Genomic DNA, 27958 nt, shown 5'->3' on the forward strand with positions numbered 1-27958 from the left:
AACTGAAGGCCTCTCTCACATTGGCTAATGTTAATGTTCATGAGTCCACCATCAGGAGAACACTGAACAACAATGGTGTGCATGGTAGGGTTGCAAGGAGAAAGCCACTGCTCTCCAAAAAGAACATTGCTGCTCATCTGCAGTTTGCTAAAGATCATGTGGACAAGCCAGAAGGCTGTTGGAAAAATGTTTTGTGGACGGATGAGACCAAAATAGAACTTTTTGGTTTAAATGAGAAGCGTTATGTTTGGAGAAAGGAAAACACTGCATTCCAGCATAAGAACCTTATCCCATCTGTGAAACATGGTGGTGGTAGTATCATGGTTTGGGCCTGTTTGGCTGCATCTGGGCCAGGATGGCTTGCCATTATTGATGGAGCAATGAATTCTGAATTACACCAGCGAATTCTAAAGGAAAATGTCAGGACATCTGTCCATGAACTGAACCTCAAGAGAAGGTGGGTCATGCAGCAAGACAACGACCCTAAGCACACAAGTCGTTCTACCAAAGAATGGTTAAAGAAGAATAAAGTTAATGTTTTGGAATGGCCAAGTCAAAGTCCTGACCTTAATCCAATCGAAATGTTGTGGACGGACCTGAAGCGAGCAGTTCATGTGAGGAAACCCACCAACATCCCAGAGTTGAAGCTGTTCTGTACGGAGGAATGGGCTAAAATTCCTCCAAGCCGGTGTGCAGGACTGATCAACAGTTACCACAAACATTTAGTTGCAGTTATTGCTGCACAAGGGGGTCACACCAGATACTGAAAGCAAAGGTTCACATACTTTTGCCACTCACAGATATGTAATATTGGATCATTTTCCTCAATAAATAAATGACCAAGTATAATATTTTTGTCTCATTTGTTTAACTGGGTTCTCTTTATCTACTTTTAGGACTTGTGTGAAAATCTGATGATGTTTTAGGTCATATTTATGCAGAAATATAGAAAATTCTAAAGGGTTCACAAACTTTCAAGCACCACTGTATGCCCGGCACATTGCAATTAATTATGGGTGGCAGCCACGGAGTTAATAAAAGGCAGCGGTGAAGAAGAAAGTATTCAGCCTTGATTTAAAAGAACTGAAAGCTGCAGGAGCTTTGTATTGATTAATGTGGGAAATGCGCTCAGTATAATATGGATTTATCACAAAAGCACATGCGTGTATTTATTATTTTGAAACCCACCAGCCGACTGATCTGGCACGTTTTAATTGTGCGACAGTAATGACGTAAATACCAGCGCGGCGGACTAGTGTCCGAAAGAGTTTTTTCATTTTACCAATGAGCTCACTGTATAGTCCTCTATATAGTAATTCCCTATATAGGGAGTAGTGAACAAGTGAGCGATTTCGGACACAGGGAACATCGGCAGATGTCGGCCACTTTGATTTCCGCTGTACGTTTTACTTCCGTCCTACGATGTCTCGCACAGGTCTCAACGAATCTCGTTTACGGCCGTTGCTTTGGCATATGGACTGATATATTACAGAGCATATTTCAAACACTCATAACTTGCTATAGCAGCGACAAAATAGCGATCAGACATGCATTCTTATATTTAATAAAATGAGAGAAATAGAATTTTAATAATTATTTTTTTTCCTTCGGTTCGCCTTTAAACTGGACAACTCAGACGTTTCTGATTTGCTTACTTTATTTTACAAATGTTATCGACCTTGCATAGTTTCCCAGTATGGCTAATTTTGCATGATAGATTCTTTGTCTAGAGTGATGCGTGCAAAATTGCCCAAGATGTACGAAAAGCTGCCCGCGATAATCATTGTTGCCCCGCCTTCTTGTAAAGCGAGCTGGAACATTGATTACTGCGTTGGTAATCAGCATCAAGCCAGTGCTTGTGCTGCTGTAATGTAAGTGATAAGAGGAACAAACGTTTTGTGGACTTTCCACAACATTAAATGTAACTACAAATGAACAAAAAGTAAAATGTTTATTTCAGAAATAAATAAAATTGAATCGTTGGCAAATTGCTGTGGGGTAAAGGGAACAAAACACTGAGATGTCACAAGAAAATAATCAAGTTCAGGGTGATAACAGTGACTGTGCTGTGTGGCTGTACTGTATGACGGGTCATCACCCCACCCCACCCCACCCCACCCCACCCCACCCCACCCCACCACCCCAACGCTGATTATTTTCCTTTCGTATAAATACGCAGGTGATTATAGAAAATCATGTGCGCTGATTGGTTGGGAAATTCGGACTATTTCTCGATAATCACCTCGAGCGACTCGGCAAAATGGCGTCCAATCGCTTCGTCGCCGTAAGTGAGGAAGAATTACAGGTACACGTGATGAAAGAAAACGTGGTTCCTAAAATAAAAGCATTAAAATAAATGCTATGAAGATTAGTCTAAAACTAGTCTAAGCAAAAGGAAGGTGGAATTGTGGTTTATTTTACCGATTTCTAAACAAAGTATTCTATGCGAGTCGGCGCCGCAAAGTTATTACGTTCACATGCTGCTTTTGAGAATTGAAATAAATTATTTTTATATGATTTTTTTTAAATAATCACCTGTGTATTTATACTAAAACAATTATCCACCTCCAGGTTCAGTTTCTATCGGTGAATAATAACCTCGACCTCGATTTCGTCTCCGTTATTATTCACCGATATTCACTGAGCCTGAGGTGGAGAATGGTTCGATACCGTTTCATTCCTTACACATTGTCCATATGGTTACCGGAAAATGATACCAAATTCCTCCGATTGAATCTGCATTTTTCTCGAGGAAAATGTCCATTTCGTTGCTCCATCTGGTCTAATCTGATCATACGTTTTTATTTTAACTGTAAACGTGATTACTGTGTGTTCTGTGAAGCATCAGCATTTAGGACTGAAAGCTCATCTGTTCTGCCAGCATCTCGCCATCAATAACAACAATAAAGCTGAGAGATGGGGCTTGAAGAACCGGCAGTGGTGCGAGTCCTCAATCCCGAGTCCGCATTAATAAATAATCAACATGACAGAAAGCAAATAGGACAATGGAAGAACTGGGTTAGGATGGATTGCGCGTTATTTCTATACCTGCAATCAGCAAAATCGCTTCATGTAATCTGTAAATCTGTCTCACACACAGATGAATAATTCAAAAGCAGTTCTCGGGAAACTCTTTGTTCGACCGAACGATGATTTAAGGGTCATAAAACCCTTCCACGCCGCAGATGAGATCGATAAGATGGCACAGTGGTAGAGTACTGGCTACGGTTCAGTTTAGTGACTCGAAGTTTGTGAGTTTGTGCTTGGATTCTTCTCTAATCAGCCGATCCATCGACAGCAGCACAATGAGGGTACAAATCAAGAGCTTCAGTTAATGTTCACAATGTTCAGACATCAGAACGGGAAAAATTGTGATCTCGCAGTCAAGTGTGACTTTCTTTCTTTGACTGTAGTACGGGTGTTGGTTTGAGCCAGATTGTGGTTGCTGGTTTGAGTATTTCAGAAACTGCTGATCTTCTTCCTGGGGTTTTCACACACAGCAGTCTCTAGAGATTACACAGAATGGCGCGAAAAACAAAAAACATTTTTTGAGTGAGTGAGCGACGGTTCTGTGGGTGGAAACAAGCGCCTTGTTGATAAGAGAGGGTCAGAGGGAAATGGACAGATTGCTTCAAGCTTTTTTGCCAGGAAGGATATAGTAACTCATATAATCACTCTTTACAACCGTGGTGAGCAGAAAAGCATCTCAGCAGAAAAGCAACAGCAGAACACATTGGGTTCCACTCCTGCAGCCAAGAACAGGGATCTTAGACTCAAGAACAAGTTTCTATTAAAGTGGCCGGTGATGTAAACTGCCTGCAGTTAGCTGCTTTGAAGGCGTCTTGAAATGAAAGCAAGTTTCGCTGTCCGGAGTAAAATATATGCCTCGAAAGTAAGTGTGTTTCCGTTAACCAGCTTAACTAAAAAATGAGGAATGGAAATGTGAATTTTGAAAAAACTCAAATACCACAAAAAAAAAGTTTATATACTCAGATGAAGTGGTTTTTCAGACGATTCGACAAAGCAATACTTCGCACAATCGTGGAAATTATGGAAACGCGTTTTTCGCATTTAAGTCACATGACGTGACACAAAGAGTCATTCAAAATCATCTCGCGAAAGGAAAAACCGCAGCTTTAATCGCATAACATCACTCACTGGTAACAGACCATTCGCAACTGTGTTTTGTTGCCTTTTTTTTTTTTTTTTAAAGTTGCTTCTACTTTGCGCAAAACTGCAGTGGAACCCCACCTAGTGGAACACACACAAAAAAAAAAAACAGACTGCGCATCAACAGTGTTTCTGAGACTCAAACTCACAACCTTCTACACAGCTGCACCATCATGCTATTAATGTTACGTCTACTTGTGTATTTATTGGTATGCGGGACGAGTGAAAGTCCTTACGGGGTGACGACCGTACCGTGCATAGTTAAATCCAGGCAGTGTCTGTATTAGGGATGTTAACCGATGACCGTTTGACCGATGGTTGACCGAATCAACGTCAACCGGTTAATTTCTTTTTGGTTGTCGGTTAAAAAAAAATCAATCGTTTTGAAGCTGCCGATTTTGGAGCGGAGAACCTGGAATTCTGTGTTGTAAACGCTTGGGGCGTGCCATGCGGTGTAAGGACGACAGCTGACAAATCAGAAACACCCATTCAGTCATGTCCCGCCCTCCCGCCCCAGTCGAAGACAGCTGCCACTCGACGAAAGAAAAGTCTCAGTGTTGGATTTCATTTTATTACGATGTTAACCAGGTACGTAACATCAAGGAAATTCTTGACTATCAAAGAAACAAGAACACGGCGCATGAATGAAGTCGATGGTTGATTAGTCTGGTGAATATTAATGTCAACGTAATAATAATACACAAGATCTGAACTAAAACCTGGTTACTCACTGATGTTACTTAGCATCAGACAGTTGCTATATTAGCTTAGCGGCTAATCAGCTCAGCTCCAGCTATCCCATTCCCAATGGCTGTGCACAATTAGCAGCCATGGAACCGTAATATCAGTAGCTGGAAAACAATTGCAGTACGAGGTCTCCGTGGCTCACTTCGAAGAAAAGTGCCGAGTCCGTAGCAGTACGCAATATCAACACACAGCCTACTGCAGTTAACTGTAAACACCAGGGGCCGTATCGCTAAAACGTCCCATCTTCAATGAAAAGTTAAGATGGGACAAGTGTATGGTAGGATTGTTTTCAATAGGCTACTCAATGCACGCACCGGTAGTGACTGAGCTAAAGCTTGCCGCTTAGAAAATGACGACAATTTATCGAGAACATGTTCACACTGATATTTTTAATGCCAAGTTGCAGCTTCACAAAAGTGCGTGCCCCTCGCTGACACGGCCGCAGACACAGACCCGGGTGGAGAAGGACAAGGGGTCGAGGGGGGATTTCACGCTTCTCAAGATGTCGCTAAGCTGGAGCCATTTGTCCTCCGCTCCAATACAAACCCCTCGACATCAGTGCCGCGTTTGACTAAATGTTTCGCGCTGTACGTAGAAAAGGTAATGTGAGTGGAGGGCAGCGACTGGGACTGAATGTGCGGATGCTCGCGGTTAGATTTAGAATAGATTCTAATAATTCCAATTCTAGAATTTTAAGCTCATAGGTTAACCGACTAACCGGCTAATGAGGCTCGGTGGTCGGTCAAGATTGTTTTTAGTTTTCGCCATCCCTAGTCTGTATAGCATCTATCGACTGTTTGATTGAAGCAGTTTCTGCATCTGTCCAAGAATTGGCAGCAATTTTGCTTAAAGGAGATGGTGTCTCCTAAAACAGCACCCTCTCTCTAGGTCTGGCCACTGAAAAACTATCACAAATTCTTAAAGCTCCTGAATCCTTCACGTATCTCGGAAGCGAAATCAACTCCACTAAACATGATGTGAAATCTTGTATAGCTAAAGCTTGGGCAGTCTTGAACAAAATGCAAACAGTCTGGAAATCAGATCAATCTGACGACCTAAAACGCAGTTTCTTTCGCACCGCAGTAGAATCAGTCCTGTTGTATGGCGCCACAGCTTGGACTCTGACGAATACTCTCGAATCCAAACTCGATGGCACTTACACTCGGATGCTGAGAGCTGTCCTTAACATCTCTTGGAGACAACATCCCACCAAAGCACTAGCCTGGGCCCGCCCATCCTAAGCGTGACGCAACACGAGGGCCTGTTCCGAGCTTAGTCTGGCCAGGCAGGCTATCTACAGCATTTCCAAGCTCCCGAAAAATCGGGAACCAATCAATTTTGAGCATCTCCAACGGCCCTGGGTAGAGGCGTGTTCAAGGCAGTGACGTAGTAGAACTGCGACCGGAAGCCATAGATTGTTTACAGAATCTATGCCGGAAGCGCTTCATTCACATCACGAACATGGAGCAGCGGCAAGCCTTTGACACAGCGGTAGATGCTGTATTGAAAGCATTCAACGGGAAGTTCTCATTGAAAACGGAGCAAAGAGCAGCCCTGGAGGTATTTATCTTCTTCCTGTTACTCAAGCAGTTTCCGTCGCGTCACATACGTCAGAGGAAAGAGTGATGTGATTGGTTTAAGCTTCGTCACAGCCTTTTCTGGCCTCGACCAGTAGCAAACTGAGGCATTTCAGTGAGGCAGGTCAACCACGGGCTCTGGGAAACGGTTTGGCTTAATAGCTTGGTCAGACCAAATGCTCGGAGAGCTTTGAAGTCGCGTTAGCCAGGCTACCAAAGCACAGCTTTATGGCTCGAGCTCTGAAATCTCATCTACCTTACATGTGTGTAGAATGCGTTTTGCTGGACACTGCTGGTGAGCAAAACAAGAGCTTGCAAGTGACCTCTTGCTATGGATTCCTCATCATGGTCAAAACCGAGCTGGTAGACCAGCCACCACATACGGTACATTGACCAACTATGTAGAGACACCGGTTGCCTACCTGAAGACCTGCAGATCTTGATGCAAGATCATAATGGATGGCATGATAGGATGCTTGTCCGAACTAGCTCGACTAGATGATGATGATGATGATGATATTTGTGTACGTTTTCCCATCACTAGAGACGGAACGTCGTTGAAGTTAATCCTTTGATTTTCTTGCCAGCATGCCACGTCTTTAGGTTCTTGAGAGGTAGAGTTAAGAGGTCTTAGCGTTCTACTTGTAAACTCTCGTATGGAAAAAGAAAAAAACCCACTCAGATTTGTATGAAAATACAACAACCTTCCGTGCTTTACCCTTCTTCTTTCTTTATTATTATTATAAAGAGTAATCTGACTGCACATAGTTTCCTAAAAGCTGAGCAGGCAGGAGTAAATTATAGAATAAACTCCGAGCCCTGTCATTTTAAACAGTACCATTAATCAGGCCTGTGCTTGGGTTAGGTATTATCCACACTCCAAACAACATCCAGAATACCAAAAACAAACTGAAGACAAAACCTCAGTTTCACACAGACACAGGATCAACCCATAATAATGCTTTGGGAATGCTCCAGTTGCTCCAGATACCAGTGGAGACGCTAATAAATGGTGTTTCAGGTGGAAGCATCAGTGTTGTGGTGTGAGAGAAAATACTCATTACACAGGGGAGTGGGAAATGCCACTGAGGAACACTAATGGAGACCCCTGGGTAAAGGTTCGACCCATATGTTTACGACATATCCAAAACATCCATCAATCATCCTTAACCGCTTATCCTGTGCAGGGTCACGGGCGAGCTGCAGCCTATCCCAGCTGACTATGGGTGAGAGGCGGGGTACACCCTGGACAAGTCATCAGGTCATCGCAGGGCATTGGAAAGTTTGGAGTGGGGTTCCATGTGGGGGCCGGGGGGGGGGGGAATATGTCATCTCCTGATGACTCTTGTTGAATTTAGCTGTTGCTTTTGATATTTGTGACCCCTCACCGAATCCAGGGACGCATGTCGGCCGAAACGAATCCGAGATAATCGCAAAAGAAGCATTTTTTTTCCGAAATTTGTGATTTTTGGTTTTTTTCCATCATGTGCAAGTTGAGATCTTGAAGAATGCAATCAGTATTTCAGATAATAGATTGTTTTGTTGGAAAAGCATACATTTTTTGTTGCAAATTGTCTCGTTTTTGTCAGGACTGTAGCCTGCTGGGGGGTGTGGGTAAATTACCATATGGGCCATTCACATGATGATTTAAGTCTTTTGTTTTTTTTTTCCGCGAATCAGCTGTATGATCCGAGCTGAGCGCATGGCTACTTAACCTGCATTCAGGCGTGTGATTTCACTCTGGAATGAGTTACTAAACAGAGCGCAGAGGAGCTGAAACACCGCGAAGCAAATAGACACACGGTATTTACATCGGAGATCACCATTTCTAGCAAAAAAAATGCAACCTTGTTTTCCAGATTGAATGGAATACTTGAATGATCGGATGATACACGGACCGTTCTAGGACTACATTCCATCGGAGGCATTGGTGTGTGCAAGGCGCCGTTTCTCTTTCTGATGGGGTGAGTTTATTAATCTAAGGCTGTGTGGTTATTTTTGCATGTAACAGAGAGTGTTGTGGTTTGGTTAAGCCTAGGTCACAACCGGACGTACGATTTTTTGGCCGTGTGATTTTTGGCGTTTCCCAAATCGCTGCGGTTTTTTTTTGTTCACGGAGAAAGACGCGCGTTGGCCGTAAGTTTGTCTTGCAACCTGAAAAAAATGCCCGTAGAGCGCCCGTAGAGTTTGTTTGACATGACAAAGAACCTCTGCGGCCGGTCTGCGGCTCGAAAATCAGCACATCACACGCGTGCTCTCGTGCGTTTCATGCGCGCTCTCCGTGCGTTTTTTGCGTGTAGACCGGCTGTAGGAGCGCGTACAGCCAGTTGTGACCAAGGCTTTACATGAAACTAGTGTTGTGTTAGTTGTGTCATCATCGTGCTATCTTTCTTTCTTACGGTGTGAGTCATTTTTCAACCACAAAACGTTAAAGTACACTTTAGGACTTATTTTTGTACTTCATAATTGTGTTGGGCATACTTTGCATGGAAGGAAAATTGACATGGTGATCTTTGTTTACATGAAAGTAGTATCGTGCTAGCTCGTAGAGGGTAGAGCTTTCCTTAATGTCATGCAAATGAGCAGCATTATGTGCCCGCCCTGCACCCAGAGTAGCTGAGATGGAAAACTTTGAGGGTGATTTTCTCCCTTTTCTGTTTTAAGAGGTATACACTTTCAAAAGGCCACACATTCTTCAAATATTATCAGATCTCCACATGGAAGGCATCATTGGAAAGCTTAGAAACTGTACTTTCTGAATCTGTCAATAACTCAAAATGCCCCCGGGCCGACATGTGTCCCTGGATTCTGTGATCTGACACATTTGTAGATCTACAGGTATCACTTTAGTGTCACTTGAGATCAACTTGCCCAATTAAATAAATTCAGTCACATTCTCAATCGTGTTTTCATCTACACTAAAGAGTTTTCCTTTTTTTTTTTTTTTTGCAAGTTCCTCATTGTTGAAGACTTGGGTCTTCATCTTTTTGATTAATATTGTCAACCCAAATCTTTTACATATGCTATTAATGATATTCAGTTGTCTCTCAGCCTCATCTGTTGTGCTACAGAACAGTTGTACATCATCAGCATATAAAATCAGCAACTCAATTCTTTAGCAAGCGGAGTCCTCACCAAGTGTGTCGACCATGTCTTCGTGGATTCCTTTGGGGGTTATTCCCTTTTTATGCAGGTACTTGATCACAGCTCTGGCTTCTTTCTTGCCCATTTTTTGGTTTCCCTCTCACCTACTGATTTTCAAAGAGTGTCAGCGTCAAAGAAACGACAATATGCATTTCAGTTTCTGTGGACGGTGATGTAAGGCTTTACAGTACACAGTTATGCCCCAAAATGGGAGTTATGCCCTTTGTTTCCAGGTGAGGCCGAGAACCTTTTGAAGTATCCTCATATATGCAAAATATAAAAAGCACTATGAACATTATTGCCATAAAGTTGTTAATCATCTACGTTTTAGTGTTTGCAATTCAAATCGATGTTAACGAAGGAAAGAAAATGAGAACAAACACCTGCAGGCGAGGCCTGCAGAATCTAAGAGCGAGCCAGAGGAAATGGCATGGAGATAAACAGGAAGAGGATAGCTTGAGAGTTTAGCTTGTTCTTCTGAATCCCTCCATCCGGCATCACTCTTTAAAAGTGTAAAAGCAGAAACACACACCCATTAAAATGTACTTTGTTCTTCATCCAACCATCGAACAAGCGGCTCTACGTTCCCATCTGAGTGCATTGATTCCGAAACGGACAGAATGGAAAGACTTTGTCGGGATACTGCAAATACAACAAGATGCGATAAAGGTGATGGAAAACCTTGTTGCTCAGCTTGTGTCACGCACAAGAATTAAGATCCAGCTCACACGGATTCATTTGTAGGACAATTTTCCTATTAGCTTCACTGTCGATCCTGAGAAAGGTGCTTTCAGGTGATTAACCAAATAAGAAGCTGAGATTTTAAGAAGCTAAACTCTGTAAAACCTTCAGATTGAAGCACTTAATGTGTCAGAAATTCGAAACAGAGACTTTATAAATAGAAAAGCACAGCTTGTGAGATTTACATTTATTCATGGGGCAAACGCGGTCATCGGAAGAGACTTGTACGTGACATACAATCCACTTCGAGACGCAGAGCTGTTAAAAGAGCCGACACTCTGACAGGTGCTGCAAGACTGAATCTGCTTCACATTACCAGAAACAAAGGGTGAGATAGTTGGATAAAGAAGAGACAGAACAAACATACATACAGCCAGAGAACGCTACAACGTAAGAAGAAGAAGAACCTTTATTCGTCACATGCACACTTCAAGCACAGTGAAATTCATCCTCTGCATTTAACCCATCTGAAGCAGTGAACACATGCAGCAGTGAGCAGCCACACCAGAGCGCCCGGGGAGCAGTCAGGGGTTCGGTACCTCGCTCAAGGGCACCTCAGCCCAAGGCCGCCCCACGTCAACCTAACTGCATGTCTTTGGACTGTGGGGGAAACCGGAGCACCCGGAGGAAACCCACGCAGACACAGGGAGAAAGAAAAGCCCTCGCCGGCCGCTGGGTTCGAACCCGGAACCCTCCTGCTGTGAGGGGACCGTGCTAACCACTACGTGTGGTACTCAGAAGTGCTACACACTGGTCTCACAATACTTCCTCCTGTGCAAACAGGGATAAACCTGACGAGAAAGCTAAAGGAGCAGCACAACTGACTGTCCATGAATACCAAAAAGAACCCACTTTAGCAGTGCTAATTTTGCTTCACACCAATTGAAAATGCTAATAAGCAAAGCCAGAAAGCATAAACCAAGGCAATTTAGCAAGTGAATTTAATTATCCAACATAATCCACGACTTTCCTGCGAGAGACAATGGGGGTCGCCATGACACCCACCGCTCCCGGATGCCGGTCTTTGAGTTCCGGTTTATCCAAGCAGCTGAGGCTGAGGGAACCGAACGTACGTAGCCAGCTACGACAACCGTGTTTTAGTCAGAGGACAACATCTTTTTAAATTATGTCTTTTTCTGGTTCACCGTGTGCCGTCGTCTGGGGCACAAACAACTCGCGAACGCTTAAAGACTTGATGAATGGAATCTGTTTTGAGCACAAACGGACTCGAACTGTCGACGTGTTGTCCAGAATCACACCCTGTACATGCGATTCCTGTCTTTCTGCTAAACGCTGCATTTTGGGCCTGACGTTAATTCTGTGTAATTGTTGTTTAGCTATTGTACATTATTCAAACATTACAGTCATTTAGCTGACGTTTGTATTCAAAGCGATTAACAATAAGTGCGTGTAGCCGAGAGAATCCAAGAGTGATCAGCGCTGAAGTACGAGTGTAAACACACAGCCTACAAATACCATCCAATCTCTAGACTGATCAGAGGAGTGAAGAAGCTTGGAGAAATACATCGACAAGGAATGATTTAAGTATGGTGTGTTTATTGTTTCCAAAATTTGACAGCATTTGCATTAAAATGGTGAGCCTGTGCTTCTCTCCGAGCTTTTGCTCCTTGAGCCTGTACAAGAAACATTACGGTACAGTGGGCTGGTCGAGTTCAATTAGACCAGAGCTCGGTGCTGATGGTTAATATGGTGATAGTTATAGTTATGGTTCTGGTATTTGGCAGACGCTTTCGTCCAAAGCCAATTACAATATATAAACACTACATTATTAGTAAGGCCATTATTAAAAAATGTTCTGTTTCCGGTCCACCGGCCGGGTGAGTGCCGTTTGTGCGGTTGAAATTTTTTTTAACGCCGGTTTTTTGACATTTTTTTCGGGTTCGTAAATCTAAAACCGAACTTGACATTTGCGCATTCCCAGGGCTTTCCACTAAGGCTCATACTAGCCAGCCATGACAAATAAGTAGCCAGCCAGGGGGAGGGGGGAGTAAACACAAAGTAAACTCCTGTGCACGCAGTTCCCAGGATTAAATGTATTTTCCACAGACCATTTATTTATTCACTTTACTCAAATACAAAGTAAAATGGCAGTAAATCTTCTTTCTTTTCTTGCGTATTGCATCATGAGGCGTTCCTGGCTTGTAAATCTCTTATTTTCGGTGCATGACACATTCACGCAGCTGAGCATGCTATGAATTAACAACGACAACGGTCTGCAGTGGGGCGACACAATTACACACTCAGCCAACATTTCTCCATTTGTGTATGAAAATACACTCCAACCACTCAGTTTGGGTTCATTTACAACCAGCGGTGTCTTTTGATGCCAGCACGTAATTGAACGAGAGAAGGCTGGTTTACCGGAGACAAAATAAGCGTCATCTCTGCTTCTGCTCCCTCCAACACACTACTGCCTCCGCCGAGTGCGCGCGCACTCTGAACTGAATCAGCTCTGCGCATGCGCCGTGCGGCACAAAAAAACGGCAGCCACCATGAAGGAAGGAGATCCGGAGTTTCAAACATTTGCTTAAGTGTGAAATCGCAAAATGGTATTCTAGCGAACAACAAAATAGTAAAGATTCAGAAAAACAAATCATTCAGTGATCATTTTAATAGTGTAATTTCATCCGAACTAGGCCTAACGGTCGATTTAGAACTACAAAAAGTCCGTGTGTCGGACATTTTAAGTACCTTTGTAAAAGTTTTGCAAATGTTGCAGTCAGCATTTAAAATGCTAACTTAAAGGAACAGTCCACCGTACTTCCATAATGAAATATGCTCTTATCTGAATTGAGACGAGCTGCTCCGTACCTCTCCGAGCTTTGCGCAACCTCCCAGTCAGTCAGACGCAGTCAGACACGCTGTTACTCCTGTTAGCAATGTAGCTAGGCTCAGCATGGCCAATGGTATTTTTTGGGGCTGTAGTTAGATGCGACCAAACTCTTCCACGTTTTTCCTGTTTACATAGGTTTATATGAGCAGTGATATGAAACAAGTTCAGTTACACAAATTGAAACGTAGCGATTTTCTATGCTATGGAAAGTGCGCACTATAATGACAGGCGTACTAACACCTTCTGCACGCTTCGGCAGCGCATTGATACGGAGCTCAGATATCAGTGGAAAATTCCATTCTACACATGCAAATTGTTAATGTGTGTCCTTCCCCGCACACAAATAACACGCTACGGTAAAAAATAGACCACAGCTCATTTTATAGCTCAGAAATTCATACAAGACCAGCTACCATCGTAACACATTCTGTAAGAAACATATTCTATACCTAACTTTCAGCTTTCGTTTTAAAAAACAAAATCGCAGATTTATAACTAAATTTTTATATAGCGTAGTGATTTTAAGTTACTACTTTTGGTGAGGTAGTGACCTCGACCCTGAGGCTTTCTGTTTAGATCAAAACACACGATCGTATTGGTTTTGGGTTTGCAGAAAATGGAGTTACGACGGTGATGAAATATTTTGCATGATGTTTTATTACGGTTATGATTATTCTGTGAGCGCACCAATCCTTAGGTGTATAAAGTTACAACTTAAAATACAATTAGTGATAACTGTAGACTTTTCAGTGGACTACAACCTTTTTAAGGGAATATTTTAAGTTGGTTTCTTAAGACAAGGATTTTTTAAGATGTTACCTTGTTGGCAGTTTCGGCGAGAATCTTCCACCTTCTTCAAAACAGTCACCAGATGTCGAGTGGTGACGTGCCTTATCAGCTGATGTTACGCTACGGAGGCGTGAACGTCCCGCCCAATTTGACAGGTAGTCCACGCCTCCTGCTATCAGGTCGCTGCCCCAGGACTGCGCTCCAGGTGTGTGACAGCGCGTACGCTCCCTCATCCCGGTTCATCGTCCTCTGCGCCCGCTTGCGTATCTCCACTGCCTCCAAAATCCACCGCTGGTATCTATTTTCTTCAGCGCGAATGACTCTGGCCTCTTCCCAATTCATTATGTGATTTTGTCGTTTGCAGTGGTCTGAAATGGCTGATTTTAAGTTTTCTTGGTTTGCTTTTTCTTTTTTCGATCTTGTAAGTCTTTTTGTTGTTTCTTTTTCACATTCTAATTGGTGTTCTTTCCTGCGAGTTTGGAAGCATCTGCCCGTTTCACCAATATAGACTTTATTGCATGAACGGCAAGGGATTTCATAGATGACGTTGCATTTATTGTCCAGTTGTATTTTGTCTTTGGGGTGAACTAGCAGCTGTCGGAGGTTCTTGTATGGTTTGACCGGGGTGTTGATGTGGTATTTCCTCATGGATCGTTGGATGCGTTCTGTAACTCCTTTTATGTATGGTAATGTGACAAAGCCCCGGTTTGTTTTTTCGGTGTTTTTTCTTGTTTGTTTGTTTTTTTCCTTTGTTTGTGTCTGTAATTTCCCTTTCCGAATTGCCCACAGTGGATATTGGCAGTTTTTTAATGCCTGTTGGATGTGTTGTTCCTCCTCCTGTCTGTCTTTCTCCTCTGTGATGCTCTGTGTTCGGTCGTATAGTGTTCTGATTACTGACATTTTGTGTGCGATGGGATGTTCAGATGTCCAGAGAAGATATTGGTCGGTATGTGTAGGTTTTCTGTATGTTGTAATTCTAATGTTCCCTTCTTCTGTGTGGTGTATTTTTAGGTCCAGAAATGCTATTGTCTTGTCCATTTCCTCTTCGTGTGTGAATTTGATGTTGCCTGTCTTGTCTATGGAGTTTAGATGATCCGTGAGTTGTTGTGTGTGGCCTGTTTTGGTTATTTCAAGAATGTCATCAACGTATCTTTTCCAGAAGATAGGTTTGCAGTCATCCGGTGCTGTTTCTATGGCTCGGGTTTCCAGATCCTCCATAAAAAAGTTGCATAGAGTGGCAGATAGCGGGTCCCCCATTGCAAATCCCTCTTTTTGTCTGTAAATTGTACCTCTGAATTGGAAATATGTGGACGTGGAAATGAAATGTAATAGTTTTGTTATGTCCTGTGCTGTAAGTTTTGTACGTTTTTTCAGGGTTCTGTCTGCTTTTAACCGGTTTTCTACTATGTTGAGAGTGTTTGTGACCGGTGTTTTTGTAAAGAGGGATATGACGTCATGTGATACAAAGATTTCATCCTTTTTTAATCTTGATTTCCTTTAGTTCTTTCGCCAGTTGTTTTGAGTTTTTGCAGTGGTATTCCGTGAGTCCGAGGAGTGGTTTAATTATGTCTGCCAGTGTCTTGGAAAGGTTGTAAGTAACTAATCCTATACTGTCTACTATGGGTCTTAGTGGTGCTCCGGGTTTATGAATTTTCGGTGTGCCGTATATCCAGGGGGTGATGTCTGCTGTGGGGATGAGGTGGTTGTATGTTTGTTTATCGATTTTGTTGTCGTCCATTAACGGTTTGACAGCGCTGTCACACACCTGGAGCGCCGTCCTGGAGGAGCGACCTGACAGCAGGAGGCGTGAACTACCTGTCAAATTGGGCGGGACGTTCACGCCTCCGTAGCGTAACATCAGCTGATAAGGCACGTCACCACTCGACATCTGGTGACTGTTTTGAAGAAGGCGGAAGATTCTCGCCGAAACTGTCAACAAGATAACATCTTAAAAAATCCACTACATACTTTTTAAGGGAATGCGATGTAGTCGACCATTTATCATGTCCCAGATCAAGCCGCCATTTTTCCACAAATTTGCAGAATTTTTGCCAAATTCTGAATATTCACATCAAAGATTTCTTTCATCATTTTATTTCAAATTAAAACCAACATCACCATTCAAAACCGTATAGTTTATTGACTGAGTATATTTAGTGGGGGACCCCCACAGTACCCAGTTTCTGAGACAGACCCGTATATTTTTCATAACCCTTTTTTACCCATCTTTGGTTCGGGTGCAAATAATTCTGGAGCTGACTCGTTAATACAGTTCCAACTCCGGCAGAACTTTCCTTACAGTCTCCTGCAAACTTCTCCACTGTAAATGGGTTACTACCAAATGAGTTCTTATATTTGAGAGGAAAAATAACAGCACTGCTGCAAATGTCAGTACTGGGTGATGTATTCTGCTGCTATTCCTGTCTCGCTGTCTCTCTCAGTAGAATAGACAGTAACAGTAAGACATGCTAAAGCTGGCAGAAACGAGGTCTTCTTCTGCTCCAGTCCCACAGCTAATCATACACAATGTGGGTCACAGCAGGAGAACCTACACGCAATGATCTTGCTGTTTCTCATCATTATCCAGCCAGATGAATGTAGAATGACGTCTTACACAAAGAGTAATTAGCACGCTCCATCCTCTACTGCACAACACCACTGCTGAATTCTTCATTCTGACTGGTCAGAGGGTGTTCATTAATTTTCCTTAAAGCTAGACTGCCTTTCAGGTTTTTCAAGTGTAGGTCATAAAAAGAATTTTCCCCAACACACAATTATTTTTGTTTAGTGACTGAAAGCTACTGAATTTGAAACACAGACTTCCAATTTTATTAGTTTTTTTAAATAGAACAATTAATGAATTTATCTCCACGTGGCTCTAAATTCTCCGCTATTTTTTCCTGCTTCACCATGACCCAATACAAGATACTACATCATGCATCACGTGGTGGGCTTTCCCCGTTCACGCAAGGCATTGTGGGATACAAATTTGAAACAGGAGAGAAAAATGGAGGACGTGAGTGTGCGAATGAAACGTGAAAGACCGACTACAGTAACGGAAAGAAAGCGAGAAGAAAAGACGTTATGTTATATACGAAGGAAAGGAAACGCAGGACCAAACTAATAAATATGGGCGCTCAGCGAGCACCTCGGTGTGATCAGCTGTTCGTTTAGCGACAGAATGATGGAACTGTCAGTGCACGCTCAAAGGGAAACCTGTAGATGGCAGTAATGCAACACTGTGGATGCCAGCTGCCGTAAAACCCAGAAGAAGTAGAAGAAGGTAAACCTGCGCATGCGCACACGGACTTCCTCTGTCTGCTTGACTGCGCGAAGCGAGCGATTTCATGCACATTATTTGCTTTAATCCCTTCAAATTAAATAACTTCCCAGCCACAGAATGGCCTGATATTTTGTGAGATATTACAGAAATAAACAGATATCACAATCACCACATTTCAGACGGAACTAAATTTCACCGATTTTATGAAATCGAAAGGCCGTCTAGCTTTAATGTTTCTGTCATAACAATTGAAACAGACATTTGTTTCAATTAAAAACACATGCAGTTGTTAGTGCTATACTGAACTGTTCTGTAAGGAAGCATTTATTTTGCATTTTTTTGTGAGGAGTCTTCAGTACTAGCACTTTGTAACAGTCTAAACAAAAGCTATTCATTTCATTTTTCTGATATGATAAAGTCCTTGAGACAGAGGGTGGTAAAACAACAAGCTTTCTTTGTGCCATCAATTTCAAGAAAAGTAAAAGAGACTGGTGAGGGAAAGACTGTTTATAGCTGCTAGAAAATAAGTGATAACAGGCACTAACGTGTTTGATGAATATTGCACAACACTACATGTTACTAAAAATGCAAAAAAAAAAAGGTATGGCGTTTTGGTCTTTAATAAATGTATAGAGGATATTACACGGTTACGCGAAGATATGAAGTTTACCTTCGAGTGGTGAACATATTCACAAATGAGGAAAGTGAACAAGTGAAAATATTTTCAACACGAGAAGATAAACTTAATATCTTCGCACCACCATTTAATGTTCTTTATGTTATATGGACACATCCAAAAAAAAAAAAAAACCACGAGTTAATTGAAAAAAATTTAATTTTGAACTGGTTCGCCATTTTGACCTCGCGCATCTAGTCAGCGGGAAAACACTGGGACTGATGTCATCGGAGTGAAATATTGGGAATTCTTATACACACAGGACACTTTTTCCATGGAATAAAACCATGTGTTCTATTCCCTTCTAGTGGGTTTAGTGATAGCATGCAGTATTGTTAGCGTATCGCTGATCCTTCATGTATTACGTCACTCTACCCAATGGAGAATTAGCATGTGATATTGTTATAATATTGCACATTGTCAAGACAACACGACATCACATATCAGAGCTCATGCAAAGATCCAATGACAAAACTTTTCTGCTGCGCATGCACACAATCATTTCTTTGTCGGCCGGGAAAGAAAGAAGACGAGGCTGATCCAGTGCTACTGCTAGAATTAGCTATGCTAGGATTAAGCACTAAATAAATAAACTGAAAACTGAAACGGGCGGCACGGTGGTGTAGTGGTTAGCGCTGTCGCCTCACAGCAAGAAGGTCCTGGGTTCGAGCCCCATGGCCGGCGAGGGCCTTTCTGTGCGGAGTTTGCATGTTCTCCCCGTGTCCGCGTGGGTTTCCTCCGGGTGCTCCGGTTTCCCCCACAGTCCAAAGACATGCAGGTTAGGTTAACTGGTGACTCTAAATTGACCGTAGGTGTGAATGTGAGTGTGAATGGTTGTCTGTGTCTATGTGTCAGCCCTGTGATGACCTGGCGACTTGTCCAGGGTGTACCCCGCCTTTCGCCCGTAGTCAGCTGGGATAGGCTCCAGCTTGCCTGCGACCCTGTAGAAGGATAAAGCGGCTAGAGATAATGAGATGAGATGAGAGAATGAAAACTGAAACTGAAGATGCGCTGAACACTCAAAAGGCTACGAAAACTTCATTAGATATTCTTCACGCATATTTACAAGAGAAAAACATACCAACGGACATCGAAAAACTGGAAAAGAGACACGTCGGAGATGTAAAACTTCCACATTAGTGAGTGACTGTGACAGCTTGTGAACAAACATGGCCGCCAGGTTTGCTTCATTAAAAACGGAAGATTTTGAGAGAATTTTGGCTGCCAGGTCGCTCCATTCTGTGTAGCTGTCGATGTTGATTTTAAAAGGAACTAAGTAAATTATACAGGGAAAATAATAATAATAATAATAATAATAATAATAATCAGCTCAACTGCGTTAACATTGGCCTTTGCTAATGCTACACTGGCTGGAAGGTAACTGGACTGCCGCACTAACGGCACTGAGTTGTGGGTAAGCTAGCGGTGGCTTTTGAGAATGTCAATATGAAGAAAGTACGTATAATAATAATAATAATAATAATGGCTTTTTTCGTGGTTTTATCAGATATATTCCATTCACCTTCTCGTCTTCGACTCTTTCAATATCATGCTAGCTGAATGGAATATATCTGATATACCACAAAAAAAAATCCAACCAATATTATTTAAATATGTCATTCAGATCCGTGATGTAGGCTATTTTGTACGAAAAATGCGAGTTTTTCAACACGAGAAGAAAATTTTCATATCTTCAAGCCAATGTGTGATTTTCTTTTTATTATATCGACACATTCACAAACAAAACGTTCCCAAATTTATCAAAACAACTCACTCATCGATTTCCTCACGAGTGACAGATAGAGATTTATGCCCCGGTTTTGGTTCTCCGTGTCCCGTGCATGGAGCTCGGATGAAAATACGAGTGGCGTATTTCCCAGTAAAACACTCGTGTCTATGTAATATAAACTGTTATTGAAAAAAGTCGCTGTGGTAAAATCAATCATCGTTATGTTCATTAGATAACTATCCTATCATAACAGGACACATTCTTAAACAACTAATTAAGTTTTCTTTTCACTATTCGTGTTTTCTAGAATAAATATTTAATGTAATTTAATATAATTTGTGTTGTGTAGTCATAAAGTGAGTCTAGAGACAGCGCTCGCCAAATCTGTTTGATGCAGATGTACCGTACCAGAAAAATCTGTTTCAATGGAAAAAAAAAAAACCCTGTGGTAACTATTATCCCAAAATACCCACATCTTCAGTATCTTCCACCTAAGAGACATCAATTACATTAAATACAAAATCAGCTCTCTGGCTTCAGGGGTTTCAGGTTTAAAGTAATACGTGCAATACGGCTGATGAAGCTCCTCACCCCAAATGAGTGGAGAAACTTCTCGAAGTTTACGAGTTTCCTGAACTCTCTCCTAACTGAGCTGGACGATCCAACACCTTCATAAACACCGTGAGCGTAATGTCAGTACGGCACATGACAGCGGTATTTCTGGAATGCAGCTGTTCTTCATTACTTGACGGAAAGAAGTTTGTTATAGCCCACTTTACGACATCCCATTTCCATGTTCCTTCCCAGGTTCCCAGTGGTGTAGTGTGTTAAACACACACTTTAAGCCTAGTAACGTTCCAGCGATGAGTGATGAACAAATAAACTGTTGAATAAGTGTGTTACATTATGATTATTATTTTCATTATTGTTTTTTTAATCCAGCCCTAATCACCTTGTCATCTCCCAGATCAAGATATTAAGGCAGCTCACACATCATTACCTCCACCAACGTTGTTGGAGGAGATTATGTTTCCACCTCTGTTTGTTTGTTATTTCACAACGTAACTCAACCAGATATGTATGCGGATCTAGGATTTTTTTTTTTGGTCTAAGACTACGTTCAGACTGCACCCTGAAACGACCCATATCCGATTTTTTTGCCCATACGCGACCTGTATCCGATTTGTTATTGACAATCTGAACGACACAGATCTGATTTTTTTCACATGCGACCCAGGCCGCTTGGATATGTGGTCCTAATTCCGATGCATATCCGTTATTTTCACATGCGACTGCAGTCTGACCGGACAGGTCGCATTCATTCGACCTACACGTCATCAACAAGAGACAAACGTCACTATTCTGCGTTGGCTAATTCCGCCTCTTTGGTGGAAAACAACAACATTTGTACAGTTTTCAGAATTTAAATAGACTTTTACAGAATTGATCAAGTTAATGGTGGATTTGGTAGGGACCTGGATGTTGATCTGTTAGCCTGATTAAATAAAACAGTTTCTATAACTGATTTATAACTTAAACCATCCTGTATTACAAGATTATAAGATTGTTCTGGAAATTTCCAGTAATTTGACACCTTCGGTCTCATTAGTCTGCTGCCCACATTAATCAGATTATTGTGCGAGTTCCGCCGCCGCCACGAAAACCACATCGCCAGGTCTCGCCTCATCTCCATGCTTTACTTGCAAACTTGAAGAGTGCGCTTTTTTTTGTTTACGTATTACGTAGATGTGCTTATTACGTGTCAATTTGCGCATGCGGGGCACTTTTGGGTCGTTTTCCGTTCATATTGGAGATCGCATACAAGTCTCATATAATTGGTAATGTGAACGGCCTAACAAAAAAATCGGATTTCACAACAAATCGGATATGGGTCGTTTCAGGTTGCAGTCTGAACGTAGTGCAAGTAACTCAAAAAGTAGTGGATGGATCTGGATGAAATTTGGTGGACAGCTTTAGTATTATCCTAGGTTCAAGTGATTTGATTTTCATCTTGATAACATGTGCCTTGGTGGAGGTATGCACTCCACCAAGTGCCCTTCCAGTTCTGATCTGTTTTTCAAGCTTTGCATAATAAATCAGAGCAACAGACTAATCAACAATCAGAAAGGAAAAACAAGTAAACAACAACAATTACAGTTGCCAATTTGCAAACAAGACGGGTTAAATGCAGAGAGGAATTTCACAAGTGTGTGATGAATAAAGTTGTGCTTTCTTTCTTACTTTACATCACCAGTTTGTGAGAAGCACCTTGTAAAATTCATTTAGCAAAACACGCTGAACCTGGTGCACCATCGGATACAAACAAAACCAAATGGTGTGTTGAAAAGTAAACACAGCACAACACGACATCCCACACGCGAGATCAGGCTAATGTAGCTAACCTTGAAAAATGTAAACACAGCACAACCTATTACACTCAAGATCAAGTTCGTGGAGCTAATCGTGGAAAAAGTAAACACGCCTCACACTCAAGATCAAGCTGTCTGCACAGAAGACAATACTGAGACACTTAAAGACAACAGAAACCTGATGGCATTTCTCCGTGACGTATTTCCTGCACTCAGGAATGGAGGAAGCGGAAGAGGTGAAGAAAGATCAGCTTTTCATCTCAGGAAGGTAGTCATATGTATTTGAAGCTGTACGTGCAGTCGGAAACGAGGCGTTTGATTATTATTAGTAGTAGTAGTAGTAGAAGTAGCAGTATTTGCATCCTACCTAAGACTCTCACACTGATGAAATCAAAAGTTTGAAAAAAACGCTGCAATTTAGAGGAACATTACAGACAAATATGTCCATCCCCAAATTCAACCTATCCACCATGGGCTCCAGGGCATTTCGAGTCGCAGCCCCCAGGCTGTGGAATTCTCTCTCTCTCTCTCAGTGTCTTCTGGACTGTACATCTCCTCCCAAACTCAAAACTCATCTCATATCTTATCTCTTCTCTCTCTGCTCTCCCTCCTCCTGATATTTCCTCCCTTGATCATTGAAAGTTCTATCTTTTTCAGTGCTTTGAGCTCATCTGTCTGTCATCTTCATGCTCATGTAAATTGTCATTTTTGTTTTCTGTGTCTCCTATCTGTCATGTTTTGTCTTGGTTGATTCGCTTCTCTTTCTGTCATGCCATTACTTTGTAAAGCGTCCTTGGGCTGGTGAAAAGCACTATATAAATTAAACTTCTCGTTGCTGTTGTTGAAGTCATGAGTACAAATGAAACACACACAATATCCAAGGACATGCACCAACAAGAATAATGGCCAACTGAGCAATAAAGGCTCAGTTAATATAAAGGCATGTTACCCCTGAAATGTTGCAGACTAACCCCCAAAGGACAGCAATAAAAGTTGATGAGCCTCAGTAAAATCATTCGACAATTAAAAAAAAAAAAATCAATCAACTCCAGTAGCCATCAAGGAAGGCTGACTGACTCCTGGAAGATTCCAACCAGCCCAAAAAAAATCACCCCTTAAACGGATGGTATAATCCCTAAAACAACACCAACACAAAAGTCTATCCTTATACATTTGCAGAGGAAAAAAACATACAACACAGACAGGCGGAGCTAATCTAACAAAATGCACAATAAAAGGGAAAACTAACCAACCCCCTGATGTCCGAGGAGCCCAAAAAGTCTAAACTAACCCCAGGAAATGCCAAAGGACTCCAGTGGAAGGAAAAACTAACCCTATTCTTCGTTTGTACATGACGTCATAGCTAATTATGCATGAGGCTTTGAACTGGAAGTCGGCCATGTTGGAGGATATACACAAACTCACACGGCACATATGACACGGAAGATATCCTCGAGAGGTTGTTACGCTCAAGAATTCCTTTTGTTTCTTCGCTATGCCTTTACGCTCTTTGTGCTGTAACTGGATGGCGCACAACTCTATTCGAGACAAGGGGACTTATAAGTTCTTTAGAATTACAGCAATTAAAATAAATCAAGGAGAAAAAAAAAAAAACAAGAGAGTTGTCCACGGAGCGTAGACGTCACTGGCTGTCCAACATAAACCTGGCTGATCTCAGCGATGAGAAAGCAAAAACCACACAAGTCTGCAGTGAACAAACTAATGAAAGATCGCAATATATAAGAAATACTGGATCGTTTAATAGCCTGGCTGTGCAGAAACTCGCCGTGATCATCAAGTGTGTGATCCGACAATCAAAGGCTTCTACGATTATTTCATTTTAAAAAGAGCTGTATATAATTTTTGATCCATGCTGCTTTTATTTTGATTTTTCTTTCCATTAGGGAAACCAGCTGATCTCTATAATTTTACGGATCCAGACTCGGCTCCGACACACAATACGGGCCACAGCAAAATCAAAGATGGTAATAATAATAAGAAGAAGAAGAAAAAGAAGTTAAATTTATATAGCGCCTTTCAAAAAACCCAAGGACGCTTTACAATTATAGACAAGGAAAGAAAAAATAATAATACAAAGATAATTAAAAATAATTAAAAATAAATAAATAAAAAGGCCACCAAGTAGGGGTCAGGATGTAATTCCCGTGGTGTAGCAGCCACAGCCCCACCAAAAGGCGCACGAAAACGAGTCCCACATCTCCAGCACCACCGCCGTGACGCCGTCAGCAACATCGCTCGAAACACCACGCCGTGGATCCACAAAGTGAGCAGAGAAGCTCCGCCACGCAGAGCGCTGGTGTGTCCCAAACCGCCTGCACAGCCGCCGCAACACCACCGAGCAACATCGCTCGGAACATCACGCCAAGTGTTAAAGCACAGAGCGCTGGACAACCGATGTAAAATGAGCAACGAGCTCACTGCAGTCCACAGCTGGGAGAGCAGGCATCGCCCACGGCGAACCAAGGCCTGGAGGGAACCGACGCCCAAAACTGGGTCCGGAGCTACACCACAACCGGCGGACAAAACACTCAAACAAACATCAAACTACACAAACACACAGAAAAAAAATAGAAAAAGAAATAAAATAAAATAAAAAAGCTCTGGTGAGAAGCGGCAGCCAGAACGCGCACGACGTACTCTCAACCGGAAACGGAAACGAAAAAAAGATCAAAAAAAAGAAAAAAAGGTTGTGTAAAAAGGTAAAATGGTAGCTACTAAAGCAGGAGCTCGAAATGCTCACCTTACAGAGCGCAGAAAGAAATGCAAAATTATTGAAGAATCTTCCCAAATGATCACAGAGTCAATTGAACAAGATTCCTGTCGATCCCCGACCTCAAATACTGCAGCCTCGTCGCCCCGTGAGGCCTCTTTTAGAACCAAATATGTTAGTGTGTTAGATACCTGTCTTTTGAAGCAGAGTAATTGTTTTTTTAAATAGATTTGAGAAATGACTACAAGCTTCTAAATGTAACTCCTCTTTACCTTCCAGTCTGCACTCTTACCACTGTAGATCCTCCAACATGGCGGTGGTCAATGATGCAAGAAGTTTTGGTCATGTGGTTGCAAACGAAGAATTGAAAAAAAAAAAACCAGTCCAACAATACCTCATATATCTCGTATAAACTTGAGCAATCCCTCACAAACAAACAACTAACCAGAGGTAACTTCTGACTAACCCCCCCACTCCCAAAACAAAAAAGCTTAGCAACCACCAAAACACTCTACCACCAAACCATAATATCCTCTACTCTACTAAACTCCGTTAACCAGAATACCCTGAATAAAACCAGATCAACCCCATAAACACTCCAAATGTTTACTCAGTCGTCTTTCGTAACCACTCGATCCTGGTCAGGGTGGCAGTGGATCCAGAGTATTTCCCAGGAATACCAGGTGCGAGGTGGGAATACACACTGGATGGGATGCCGGTCCATCCAAGTGCACCATGCATACACATATCCATACACAGATTCACACCTGGGGGCAGTTTGGGGCAGTTAATCCCTCACCAAGCATGGTTTAGGATGTGAAGAAGAAGAAGAAGAAGAAGAAGAAGAAGAAGAAGAAACCTTTATTTGTCACATGCACACTCAAGCACAGTGAGATTCATCTTCTGCATTTAACCCATCTGAAGCAATGAACACATGCACCCAGAGCAGTGGGCGGCCATACTACAGCGCCCGGGGAGCAGTCAGGGACTTGCTCAAGGGCACTTCAGCCCAAGGCCACCCCATGTTAACCAAACCTAACTGCATGTCTTTGGACTGTGGGGGAAACCGGAGCACCCGGAGGAAACCCACGTAGACACGGGGAGAACATGCAAACTCCTCACAGAAAGGCCCTCGCCGGCCACCGGGCTTGAACCCAGAACCTTCTTGCTGTGAGGCGACAGTGCTAACCACTACACCACTGTACCGCCCTAGGGGAGGGGAAACCTGAGAACCTGGAGGAAACCCACACAGAAACAGGGAGAACATGTGACAGTCTGCATAGACACTAAGCCGAGCTCAGGATTGAACCTGGAACAGTCAGGGAGCAACACTACCACCACGTAAACCATGTGACTCAAAGAATCACGAAAAACAAGCTGATTCATAAATAACAACGCAGCCGATCCAACAAACCATGTAACACTTTGAACCATAAAATGAAAACAAGGATCAACTCTGAACCGGCTTAACCTCTGCATAGAAGGAAACTCTGCCTTGGGAAGCTGAAGATCTGGTCGGACCAGAGGCTACAGCTGATCATGCAAATCTCAGTGTTGTTGTTTAAGTTGGTGTATTTACATAGCAGTGGGTTATTCAGCGTATAATCATACAATCTGCTGACGTGCTTCTGTACGGCACTGCTCACCCAGACTCGGCAGCTTCCCGTACTTCTAATACGTTCGTATCCGATCAACAATCATCCAGTCAGGGGTTTTGTTCAGCTCTGATTTTTTTCTCTGATAAGATTTATCCTTTGAAAGCTATTTTTGTCCAGTGGTAAAAGATCAGATATGTCCATTTTGTTTATTCCTCAAAGCTACATAAACTATCCAAGAGCTTTAGAAGTCAGAGAAGCTTGAAATAGTAGGTTGGCACACTTTAGCTAAAAAAAAGTGCTCTGCAGAGAGAGAGAGAGAGAGAGAGAGAGAGAGAGAAATGAAAGCACATGAGGTTCTTTTCCCATAACTTCAAAAAGAAATGCATGGAGTGTTTTGTGCACTCGGTGAATCAGATATCGTACCTGCACTGGCCTTTATCTGATCTAAAACATCTCCCTGGGCTTTTAAACCAAACACCCACAGGCTCAGATCCGACTTTCACTGCCAACCAAACCTGAGAACCAGTTTCATGGAGGTTTCTCTTCATCACAACCATCTAATGCATCACACTGTGTGGTGAAGAAGAAGAAGAAGAAGAAGAAGAAGCAGAAGAAGAAGGCAAAGGGGCTTCATGGAGAAGATCTGAGGAAGTGCTGACCTTCACCACCTGGCAAAGCATGCAGCAGAGGAGAGATGCAGTGTGTGTGTGAGAGAGAGAGAGAGAGAGAGAGTGTGTGTGTGTGTGTGTGTGTGTGTTATTCCCTGTGTGTGTGTGTGTGTGTGTGTGTGTGTGTGTGTGTGTGTGTGTGTTATTCCCTGTGTGTGTGTGTGTGTGTGTGTGGAAGGTAATGAAGCAGCAACTTTACCTTCAGAGAGCTCGAGCTCGAGCTCCGCCAGCTTCTCGCGCACCTCCGCTGGGAGGCTCGGCTCCACCATCATCATCATCATCATCAAACCGCTCGAGCTGCGCTCCGCCATGGCTGCCCGCGCGCACACCGGATCACGGGGAGAGAGAGAGAGAGAGAGAGAGAGAGAGAGAGGGAGAGAGAGAGAGAGAGGGAGAGAGAGAGAGAGCGCTGGGAGGCCGGTGTTGAAGGCAGACAGCAGCGCTGCAGAAGCGCCTCCTCGCCTCCCCGGTGTCCTGCAGGTCCCTCAGCACGAGCCGCTGCGGTTTATTCCCTTTCACCGGTCAGCACGCGCCCATTCGGTGTTGCGTTTCAGCCCCGGCGCGCGCGCGCAGCAGCAGCAGATCCGGACTGACTGTGCGCGGGGACGGCGCGCTCCCGACACACCCGCGCGCTCCCGAGCTCTCAGCGCGCGCACAGCGCCTCACCTCATCATCCGCGCAGCACCGCGAGCCGGACTTTAATCAGCGCTCAGGGAGAGAAGCCACTCACTCACCCACCCACTCACCCACCCACTCACTCACCCACCCACTCACCGACCCACTCACCCACCCACTCACTCACCCACCCACTCACTCACCCACCCACTCACCGACCCACTCACCCACCCACTCACTCACCCACCCACTCACCGACCCACTCAC

At 43.0% G+C, this 27958-nt stretch overlaps 1 protein-coding gene across 4 annotated transcripts in view; it reads right to left on the reverse strand.

Annotated features, from left to right (window-relative positions):
* Positions 1 to 27699, reverse strand: part of dip2a (disco-interacting protein 2 homolog A) — a 333910-nt gene extending 306211 nt beyond the window's left edge. For all 4 annotated transcript variants that reach the window (XR_009655398.1, XM_060930430.1, XM_060930429.1 and 1 more), the window contains exon 1: positions 27276 to 27699. Coding sequence is in view for 3 of the 4 variants with exons in the window: in XM_060930430.1 (XP_060786413.1) it covers positions 27276 to 27387 (112 nt within the window). In the remaining variant the exon portion in view is untranslated. The remainder of the gene's footprint in view (positions 1 to 27275) is intronic.
* Between the last annotated feature and the right edge of the window lie 259 nt (positions 27700 to 27958).

Source organism: Neoarius graeffei, chromosome 9, assembly GCF_027579695.1.
Source record: "Neoarius graeffei isolate fNeoGra1 chromosome 9, fNeoGra1.pri, whole genome shotgun sequence".
In the NCBI taxonomy this organism is placed as follows: domain Eukaryota; kingdom Metazoa; phylum Chordata; class Actinopteri; order Siluriformes; family Ariidae; genus Neoarius; species Neoarius graeffei.